Source organism: Leopardus geoffroyi, chromosome B3 (assembly GCF_018350155.1).
Source record: "Leopardus geoffroyi isolate Oge1 chromosome B3, O.geoffroyi_Oge1_pat1.0, whole genome shotgun sequence".
Taxonomy (NCBI): Eukaryota; Metazoa; Chordata; class Mammalia; order Carnivora; family Felidae; genus Leopardus; species Leopardus geoffroyi.
In genome coordinates, this window is record NC_059337.1 from 6,023,459 (window position 1) to 6,033,821 (window position 10,363).

General features: G+C 55.7%; 1 protein-coding gene across 1 annotated transcript; it reads right to left on the reverse strand.

The window, feature by feature from the left end:
- Window positions 1–4,005: 4,005 nt before the first annotated feature.
- Window positions 4,006–7,407, reverse strand: MESP2 (mesoderm posterior bHLH transcription factor 2). Its single transcript, XM_045452352.1, has 2 exons — window positions 5,875–7,407; window positions 4,006–5,046 (listed from the first exon to the last, which is right to left on the reverse strand). Exons 1-2 carry the CDS (start codon window positions 6,727–6,729, stop codon window positions 4,777–4,779), a joined length of 1,125 nt encoding a protein of 374 aa, XP_045308308.1. The 5' UTR covers window positions 6,730–7,407; the 3' UTR covers window positions 4,006–4,776.
- Window positions 7,408–10,363: the final 2,956 nt, after the last annotated feature.

The following is a 10,363-nucleotide window of genomic DNA, read 5'->3' on the forward strand; positions in this document are numbered from 1 at the left end:
GCAAGCCCTGGGACCCAGGCCTGGTCTGACCACCCACTGGCCAAGGGCATGTCCCGCCCCCTCCCCAGGATTCATGGTGGAAGGCGATCTCAATGTGTAAGGTGGTTGTTTTCAAAGGCAGCGTGCGGAAAAAGACAGGCGCCCCTCCAGATCACCTGGGGCAGCCCGAGGTCAGAGCCTATCCCAGAGGAGGTCTGGGACCCACGCGGCTCCATGGCTCACAATGGCCTTGGTGGAAGTTTCTTAGCAAATGGAGCCAGGTTTTGGGAAACTCATCTCAGCCTCAGCCCCAGCCCCACAGGACCCAGCGGAGCATCACAGTCTGGTGGAAAGAAAGAGGAAGGTGATAGGCCACAGGGCTCTTTGGGGGTTTCCTCCAAGTGAGCCCCTGGGGCTGGAGTCTGGGAGACCAGGGGGCCTGGTTTCAGATCACGGCTCGGGCTCCAGTTTTCGCACCTACACCTAAAGGCAGTGGATCCCAGGGTCGGGGTGTGCATCTAAGGAGATTCACATATGTGGGGCACTGCCTGACACAGGAGGAGATTTGGGTATCGTTATCCTTAGCCCCGTCTCCTGGCCTGCCCTCTTCCCTCACAGCCTCTATTCCCCCTTGGGAGCCGTGGGGGTGGGGTCTGGGACCGAAGGCTCCCCAGCTGGCCTACATCAAAGGTGGGGCGGCTGGAGGGGTGAGGCCCGCCCAGGTTATGGGGTGGGGTCTCTCCACCAATCGGGAGGCTTCCCTCAGCCCAGCCCCTGTGGGCCAGCCCTTCCTGTCGCCAGTGCCCAGCAGCCCTGGCTGGCACTTAACCTTCTGGGGATCAGAGGGCAGGCCCCCTCAGGAGGTCCCTCTGGGGGAGGGCCCAGCCCCACGGGGTCCCTGGGAGAGAACTGGCCTCCTGGGAGAAGAGTCAGCAGGGATCCTAGCCTCTGCGCCTGGCACCGGGCAAAGTGTTTATGCGCATTATCTCATTTGGGCCTCAACAGTCCCAGGAGATAAGGATTGTTTTTGTCTCGGTTTTGCAGATAAGGAAACTGAGGCTCGGGGAGGTTAAGTCAGTAGAGCTAGAAGGAGATGCGGGCTGTAAAGCCTGTGCAGAAGGGAAGCCATCTGTGGCAGGGTCCGTGGCATCCCCACGTTACGTGCTCCCACCACCTCACGGCGTACGAGGCTGGCATTCAGAACGCCCTCAGTGGCTGCAGAAAATCAGTTCCTCGGGAGCGCCGTCAGGGCTCGCACAGCCGGACACCTGCCTGCAGAACCCTGCACAAGGTTGCACACAGAGCAGGGGCCGACTAGAACTCAGGCTGTCCTTGCCTTCCGGGCACCCTGCGGTGGGGCCAGCAGGGAAGGCGGCCCCTGGGGAGGGGCAAGAAGCAGCGGGGTGGGGGGGTATGTCTCCCACCTCCCCCCACCCAGGAGGCTCTTCAGGAGGCATGTCCCCTACAGGCATCGAAAGAACGTCCAGTCTCTTGACTCCAGCCGCAGTCAGGAGCAGCAAGCCCAGGGTGGAGCCAGGGGCTACTGCTCCTGAGAGGCAGGCCTGAGCCTTCCCTCGCAGAGGCTGAGGACAGGGGTGGGAAGGTCGCTGAAGCCCCCTGGGCCCCGCCCCTGGGTCCAGCCGCATCTCAGCAACTCTAGCTGGCGGCCTCTCGCCTCTGCCTTTGCATCTCCTGGAAGAGGTGCCTCTTGCAGTGAGCTGGGAACAGGCTACCACATTCCAGAAGATGCCCAGCTCTGGCTGCTGCTGGAGAAAGCCAGTACTCTCTCGGGCTCGGGCTTTGGAGCTGGAGAAGCATGGCCATCAGTGACCGGACCATGGCGTCTCTCTCTCTGTCCCTATAAGGACTAACCCCAGATCTGTGGGAGCCAAAGGAAAGAGGGCAGCTCTTTAGCTCTGCTTTTGGTGAAGTTGCTGCGAGACTGTGGAACCAAGACCTTGGGCCTTCTAGGGAAGGAGAGAGCACCGAACAGAGAGTCAGGGGCCTGACATCCCTACCTAGCTGGGGTGCTAGGGAAAGTTGCTCCTCTACCCGGGCTGGTTTCCCCAGCTATAAAACGAAAGGGTGAAGAATAACCACTGAACCCAAACCTGGTTGAGCCCCCAGAATCCCTGGGAAGGACATTCTTAAAGCCCCGGGTTCCTAAGCCCCAGCTCAAGGCACTGGATCTTGCCCTCAGGGTGGGACCCTAGGACCAGATGCCTCAACACACAGGTTAGGGAACCGCTGGACTGCGTCATCTCTCAGGCCGCTCAGCAATTACTACGTGCCAAGCCTAAGGACCCTAAGGAATAGATAGGGTCTATCATGGTCTCCTTTTCACAGCTGAGAACATTGAGGCTCAGGGAGGTTTCTTAGTTGGTCCACAGCCATACAGTGGGTAAGAGCTGAAAGGAATGTGCACCCGGGTCAGCAGCGCCCTGTATCCGTCTCCTAGCTGTTCATGACCTCGTGAGAGGTTTTCTCATCCTTCCGGCTGTGGCTGGCAGCCCCCTAAGGACACAAGACCCCAGGGTAAGAACCAGAACCCTAGAAGGTTAGGGGAAGGAGCCACCTCAGTGGTCGCCTAAACCCATTCCCCTTTTAGGAGATGGGGAAACTGAGGCACAGAGAGGGAGTGACTTGTCTGACGTCATCAGGCACGTGGGCGGGTCATGGGTCACCGTGCAGGGTGAGTGGGTGGCCCTGCCTGTGGCTGAGAGCTTGAGCAGTTTGTGCTCTGGTTTTCCACCCTCCCCTGCTCGTGCCCTGCACTGTTAACAGCGGCCTCCCTGCCCGGCTCCATTTCTGCCAAGCACCCAAAGGGACCAGATGTGCCTGTGACAGACTCGTCTCCCTTTCCCTACCTTCAATGCCTCCCCATTAGCCAGGAAAGAGGCCATATGGGGGAGGGGTCCCCACAACCTGGTCTCTGAGCCCCTTTTCCAATTCTCATCTTCACCTTTCTCTGTCAGCTCTGGACTCAGTTTCTTCTGCCTAGGTCACTCTCCACTCACTCCTCTTGGCAAACTCCTGCACATCCTTCAAAACCCACCCCCCCACCCCCCCACCCCCAATATCCTGCAATTCTCCTCCACCCGGGTCAGCAGATACAGAATGATGTCACCACAGCTGCTGGCTTCCCAGCCCATGGCAGCTTTTGCTGATGGATCACAGATGGCATTCTTTCCTCAAGATTCTTTACTCCAGGCAGCATAAATCAACGCAGCGGCATTAACCAATCAGGGAACTCAAGAAAGAAACTGTCGTCAGCCCCATCTCCCACCAGGCTGTCACATCCCCTCTGGTCCCTAAGCTCCTTATCATATAAACTCCCATCCTTGACCTGGTCTTTGACCGCTTCCTTGCCTGTAATTCGCCTTGTTAGTTGAGGAATGTTTTCTCCCTGGCATCTAACATTGGCTCTTATGGGCTGAACTGTGTTCTAACATGGCAGAGTTCTAACCCCCAGGACCTCAGAACAGGAATGCATTCAGAGATAGCGCCTAGAAAGAGGTAATTAAGGTAAAATAAGGTCATATAAGTGGGCCCTAACCCTGTATGACTGGTGTCCTTACAGGAAGAGACCGACAGACACATAGGCCACAGGGTAATTATGTGAGGACACAGTGAGAAGGTGGCCATCTGCAAGCCAAGGAGAGGGGCCTCCGTAGAAACCAAACCTACTGACACTGACCTTGGACTTCTAGCCTCCCGAACTGTGAGAAAATATACTGTTGTTTAAGCCACCTGATTGGTGATCTTTTCTTATGGCAGTCCCAGATACACTGGGCCACGCTGGTGGGAGCTAACCATCATGCAGCCTTTAATTTTTTTTTAATGTTTATTTATTTTTGACAGAGAGAGAGAGCACGAGCAGGGGAGAGACAGAGAGAGAGGGAGACACAGAATCGGAAGCAGGCTCCGGGCTCCGAGCTGTCAGCAGAGCCCGACGCGGGGCTGGAACTCACGAGCTGTGAGATCATGACCTGAGCCGAAGTTGCACACTTAACCAACTGAGCCACCCAGGCGCCCCACCATGCATCCTTTAAAAACACTTTCATATAACTGTGAAGGAGCCCTCTGGGTCAGCAGGAGGGCACCCAGGAGAATGGCAAAGGTGACAGCGGCGGGGCTGAGGCAGGTGAACGGGCCCAAACGTTAACCCGCCCGAGTCACCTTGCACAGCAGGCCAGGTGGAGCTCTTGCACAGTAAAGACTGTCCAAGTGGCAAGTGAGGGCACACACCAACCTCAGGGGGCCTAGACCCGGGGAGGGGAAGAACAGAATGACTGCTCCCCGCAGGATGGGAACATTCTTCCTTTTCCCAATAAGGCAATAAGAACCGAGGTTGACAGAAGAAAAAGAGACCACACCAAAATTTGTGTTGTTTTTTTAAGAAGCACAAAATCTAAGCATACAGGCTTCTCCCACCCCCCCCCCCCACCCCCAGCCACAACCCACTCCCCCACCAGTCCCAGCTGGCCGAGTCTGTGCTCAAGCAGCTACCACCTTCCTGTAGGTCAGGCGGTGCTCTGTAGAGCACCGGGCATTCGGGGTGGGGGGGGGGGGGGTTCTAGGAATGGAGGGCCCTGCCCCAGCCCTGACTCCAGCCAAGGAAGCCACCCACGATCTGTTTCAAACACTGCTTCCATAAAAGACATCCCTTGGAAAAGAGGTGCTTGGTTTAAAAAAAAGCAAAAACAAAAAAACCTTGAAGACCTCAGAGGCAGCAGATGGAGGGCAGCCCACCCTGGAGGCCTGACTCCTGGCCGACAAGGGGACAGCACAAGGCCTTTAGTAGAAGATGCCCAGGTGGGCCCCCTCCAAATCTTCTTGCCAAAGTTCAGGGCAGCCACTGAGCTGCACGCCTGAGCTCTGGGAAGGGCTCTCATCACCGAGCTGGAAGGCAGGGCCTGGTCTCTGGTCTTCTGAACCGGGGAGCATCTCTGCACTATGGCTCCAGCCACCCCACTCGGTCTGAGGCTGGAGTCTCTGGCATGCTGGGCGGGACAGGAGGGGTGGCGTTTCTGGCAACAGACAGGACTCTGGAGACACAGAGATACCCTGCAAGAGAGACAAAAGCAGCTGGTTAGTGGGCCACTGCGCTGAGATAGCTTGAGACCTTGAACCTGGATGCTCCCTGGAGTGTGGCCGGCAGCTTCTGCACAGCCCTGGTGCCACGGATGCAGTGAAGCCAAGTGGTGAACAGCACTGGCTCTGGAGATACACTTCCCGGGGTTCGAATCCCACCTCTGCTACTAACTAGCTATAAGAACTCGACCTCTTTCATTCTGTTTTCTCATCTGTGAAATGGGGATGATGGTAACAGTTACTTACTCCATGGAGCTGCTGGAGGGCTGACTGAGTAGGTGCATGTACACCTACAGTGCCAAGACTGGTGTCGGGCAGTGAGCAAGCAATCATTTTCGCTTATTAACATGCTCTTTCGTGGACCATGATTCATTCATTTGTGGGCCTCAAGAACAAATGAAGCTTGAAGAAAACGGGAAGGTCACCAGCTCCAAGCCCCTCGATTCCGGAAGTCCCTACCCCCGGGGCCAACCACTGGGGCACCTGGAGCGACTTTCATGCCAGCGGCCCTTGCTACCTTCCATCCTGCCTCTGGAGCAAGTCCGAAGATTCCCCCTCTTCCACGTGGCTGTGGTGGTGGTGGTGGCCTTAATGACCCGGGGCCCTACCTCTTTCCCCAAGGAGGTTAGGGTCCTCTCCATACTCCCTTCAGCTTCTCTCTACCCCCGCCTGGGTTGGATTAGATAAACGGGGATCTGAAAAGTATGAAATTCTCTGCAGATGAGAGCCAACTCACTGTCTCCACCCCCAAATGAACCTGGGGACCATGCCCAGGGGAAGCAGCGGGGCCTGGGTGCGTACCTGGTATATTACAGCCAGCTCAGGGGCCGCGGGGGAAGGCGTCCAGGGTGTAGCCTGGTTCCTGGACTCTGGGGACGTCTGCGTTCCTGAACAGCCCTGGGGCGGTGTCCAAAGGGCCCCGTCGGGGCCTCTCCCTCGGGACAGTTGCGGGGGCGACTGCATCCCAGGGTGGTAAGGGGGTGTAACCCAGGGACCCATGTCAGGTATCCTGCTCCCCAGACGCTCGGGGGCCGCTAGTGCTTCGGGACACGCCGGCGGGGACCCCCAGGACGCGGAGGGGCTGGCGGCTGAGCCCAGCGCCGGGGCGCGCGCCTGCACCTGCGTCTGCGTCTGCGTCTGCGCGGGGCCGCCGTCGGGGCAGAGCGGGCAGCCCCGAGGCACCGCCGCGTCGCTGCGCCGCCGGCGCCGGCGCTGCAGGCTCTCCTCGCTGAGGCCCAGCACCGCCGACAGGTGGCCGATGTAGCGGATGGCCAGGCGCAGCGTCTCGATCTTGGTGAGGCTCTGGCCGGCGGGCGCCACGGACGGCGGCAGAAAGCGGCGCAGCTCGTGCAGGGCGCGGGCGAGCGTGCGCATGCGCAGCTTCTCGCGCTCGCTGGCGCTCTGCCGCTGCCCGGCGGCGGCGGCTCCGCTGCGGGCTCGTCCGGGCGCCGTCGGGGCGGCCTCTGCGGCGCGGGCGCCGCGGGCCTGGGGCGCGGGCTGCGAGGGGCCGCGGGAGCCGTCGCAGGGGCAGGAGCCCGACGAGTCCGAGGAGGAGGCAGGGGACGTGGAGTCCGGGTGGCCGGCCCAGCCCCAACCCTGGGGGAAGATCCAGTGGTCTTGGCCCAGGAGGCTGTGCAGAGGAGGGGACTGGGCCATGGCCGCGGCTGCTGCGGGCTCTGGGAGGCTGGGCCGGCCACCTCCAGGCCTGAGCTTTTATCCGGACCAAAGGTGAGAGGTGCCCCCCTGCCAGGTTGCAGAGAGGTGTCAAAACCCACAGAGCCCAGGGAAGGCCTGGGCAGGGGGGGGCCTTGGGAAAGCGGGCCCATTTGCGGAGGTGTGGATTCTGACTCCTCGGGGGCTCTAATGGAGGCCCCTGCAGCCCGGGAAGTGTGGGAGGGACAATTCGCATCTGGATGGAGCTGCTAAGCTTCTTACCGAGTTCCCACCCACCCGGGCTCGTGGCGCGGTGAGTGCCCAGGGGCCCGACAGTGGTGGGCAATGCCATCGTCTGGGGGCGGCCGGGCTGCCCCTCGTGTGAAGAGTGGACCCGGGCGCCTGTCTCATCACCAGCCCCGTGGTGGGGGGCGGGGGGGCCTTAGCCCAGTAACTCCCCACTAGCCCAGAGGGGTTTGCCCATAGTATGTGGGGTGGGGTGCAAATAGGGGGCCATACAGGTGGATCCTTCCTGGGTTGCCCCACCCCCACCCCCACCCCCGGAACCTGCACTTGCCGGTTTGCCGAATGACATGAAGAAAGTCATCTCACTATCCACAGATAGTTTCTGTCCCTGAAAAATCAAACAGAGCAGCCTGAGATGAGAAGAGGAATCGGGTGCAGTGGGTGAGGAACATGGAGGGAGGTGGGCCCCCAGGCAGGCCTGAGGCTATTTGCTGTGTGACCTGGGGCAAGTCCCTGAACTCCTCGGAGGCTCAAGCTTCCTCAGTCTCCTAGCAGTAATAATCCCATATACCCACCGCCTACGATGGCTGCTGGTACTTCGTGGAACCGTCTGTGGAACCACTTAGTATAGGCCTGGAAAGTGGGCTGAATGTTTGCTGCTATCATTTTATAGGCAAGGTACTTCCATTTCAAGATGCTGGAGGCGTTGCTCATTTAATTCATATTTTTGTTAGCCACTGGTAAATGTCAGGCACGCCAGGGTGAACAGGCTAGTTGCGGTCTCTGCTCTCGTGACATTTCAGCCTTGTGGGAGAGACAGGTGAACAGGCCATTATACATTGAGTAGGTCCACCATTAACTAGCTGTGTGCCCTTGGGCAGGGCTCTTAACTTGAGCTTCAGCGTCTGCTCCATTAAACAGGGATAATGTCGTTATAGTATCTACTCAGAGGACTGTTGTAGTCTCTGAGGATAAACGCCGAGACTCCAAGAGTAAAGCTCTCACTCCTCAGCAGTGATTACAGTTTAAAGGAGGCATCAGTGTCCTTTGTGATCTGCGGAGAAAGGGCTGAACTCAGAGGCTAAGGGCCACATGAGGGGCAGGGACGGTAGGGCTCTGGCCACAGAGCTGGAGAGGTCACAGCTGGGCCCTGAACCATGAGTAGGACTTGGGTAAGGAGAGAGGCAGGTAGGGGGCATTCTGGCCGTGGGAACTGCATAAGCAAAACCTGGCAGTGGGACTTGCCAAGGTGCTTCTGGAAAATTCTGGAGGAGTGTGCAAGCAGGCTGGTGTGGAGAGCTCGAGCACACCGTGGCTGGGGCCGGGCTAAGAAATTGGGGAGCCAAATGGACTTCGTAGCAGAAGTATGACATGAAAAAAAATTCGGTCATCGATAACTAAAGGTCAGCATGATGAAGTTTCTGGAATAGATTGGCCTGGACCAGCTGGAAGTGGTAAACGGCCTTGTACTACTTGTGGCTGTTCCTAAAAGTAAATATTTAGTTACACAAATTACATAACTAATACATTCTCTTTGTGAGCAACGGGACTTTGCAGATAAAGCTGGAGTCCCTATTACCCCTCACCAGAGGCAGCGGCTGTTAAGTCGTCTGGTGCCTTTCCAGTCCCGGCCCAGGCATTCACACTGACATATATAAACAAGGTATCGCTGTAGCAGGTTTTCTGTAACTTGCTTTCTATCATTCAACAGCGTGTCCTAGAGCAATGCCTGTCAGGATATTGTAGCTGATGCATAGACTGTCATAGTTTGATTTCAATGGGTGAATATTTAAACATCCTACAGGGGTGCCTGGATGTCCCACTTTGGCTCAGGTCGTGATCTCGCGGTCTGGTCGGTGAATTCGAGCCCCATGTCAGGCTCTGTTTTGACCGCTCAGAGCCTGGAGCCTGGTTCAGATTCTGTGTCTCCCTCTCTCTCTGCTCCTCCCCCGCTCGTGCTCTGTCTCTCTCTGTCTCTCAAAAATGAATAAATGTTAAAAAAAAATTTTAAATGTCATATGAACATTAGAGTGGATAATTTTAACTGGGGAAAAATGTAAAATGGCAGGAGGTGTAGATAAACCTTCAATGATGACATTTCATTACTTTCTGCTCAGAACTTACTGTTTTTTTTAATATGAGAGAAAACTGGGGCACCTGGGAGGCGCAGTCAGTTAAGCATCCAACTTTGGCTCAGGTCATGATCTCATGGTTCATGGGTTCGAGCCCTGCCTCGGGCTCTGTGCTCACAGCTCAGAGCTTGGAGCCTGCTTTGGATTCTGTGTCTCCCTGTCTCTCTGCCCCTGCCCTTCACGTTCTCAAGTTCTCTCTCTCTCTCAAAAATAAACGTTAAATATTCAGGAAAATAGGCCGAAATTGCCACTCTGTGCAACATGATGGTGAAATAGTAATTGACATTGAATAACGTTGGTCAAGGCAACTCTTGTTTCGTTTATTCTAGCTGCTGTGAAGGAGGAAAGGAAAATTTTAATTCATCCATAGCACAGGAAGAAGTTGAATCACTTAACAGTGCCTTTGAATCCGCACGGGCTTTCTTTGGAAAGAAGCAGGCAGTTATGCAATATTTCATGACTCAAGAGGATTTAAACCAAGTAAAAAAAAAAAAATGATAATACTTTTTCCTAAGGGCAGCGGGGACTTAGAAAACAGCTAGTTCTACACTTTCTAGGTCGAAATAATGGCAAATCATTTAGAATAAGTCGTTATTCATCCAAGCCTGCACGGTACTAAAAAAGGCTTGTCATAGTGTACTATCAGGGAATTGATATGCATGTGGTTGACGGTTGTAAACAAAATTCATATGGTTTCATGTATATTTCTTGATCCAGACTCTGAAGTTTTTCAGGTTAATGTGCTGTTGATACTGAGCTTTCTGACTCCTTTTAACATTTCTATAATATTCCATGGCATGTGAGCACCAGCCAGACCCTTATTGATGCATCTTTAGTGTGTTTTTATTTATTTTTATTTTTATATTTATTTATTTATTTACTTTGAGAGACCAGGCAGAGAGAGAGAGAGAGAGAGAGAGAATCCCTAGCAGAGAGAGAGAGAGAGAGAGAGAGAATCCCTAGCAGGCTCCACACCATCAGCGTAGAGCCCTGTGCGGGCTTAAACTCACAAACTGTGAAATCATAACCTGAGCTGAAATCAAGAGTCTGATGCTTAACCGACTGAGCCACCCAGGCGCCCCTAGTTAAGTGTTTTTAGTTTTTGCCAAATAGCACTGCCCTTTTGCTCAGGCAGGTGGATGTGGAGAGGTGGATTAGCCTTGTGAGCTCCTGGAAGGTTCTGGATATCCAGAGTCCTCCTCCCCCCACCCCCTTAGAGCCAGCCCGGGGGCATTTCCTCTGAAAGGATTTGGTGAATA

Bases quoted from the DNA above. Each gene is read 5' to 3' on its own strand.
- MESP2 (XM_045452352.1), bottom strand. From the start codon at position 6,729: ATGGCCCAGTCCCCTCCTCTGCACAGCCTCCTGGGCCAAGACCACTGG. The intron at 5,047-5,874 runs GTACGCACCCAG...TCTCTCTTGCAG, and splicing joins AGCTGGCTGTAATATACCAG to GGTATCTCTGTGTCTCCAGA.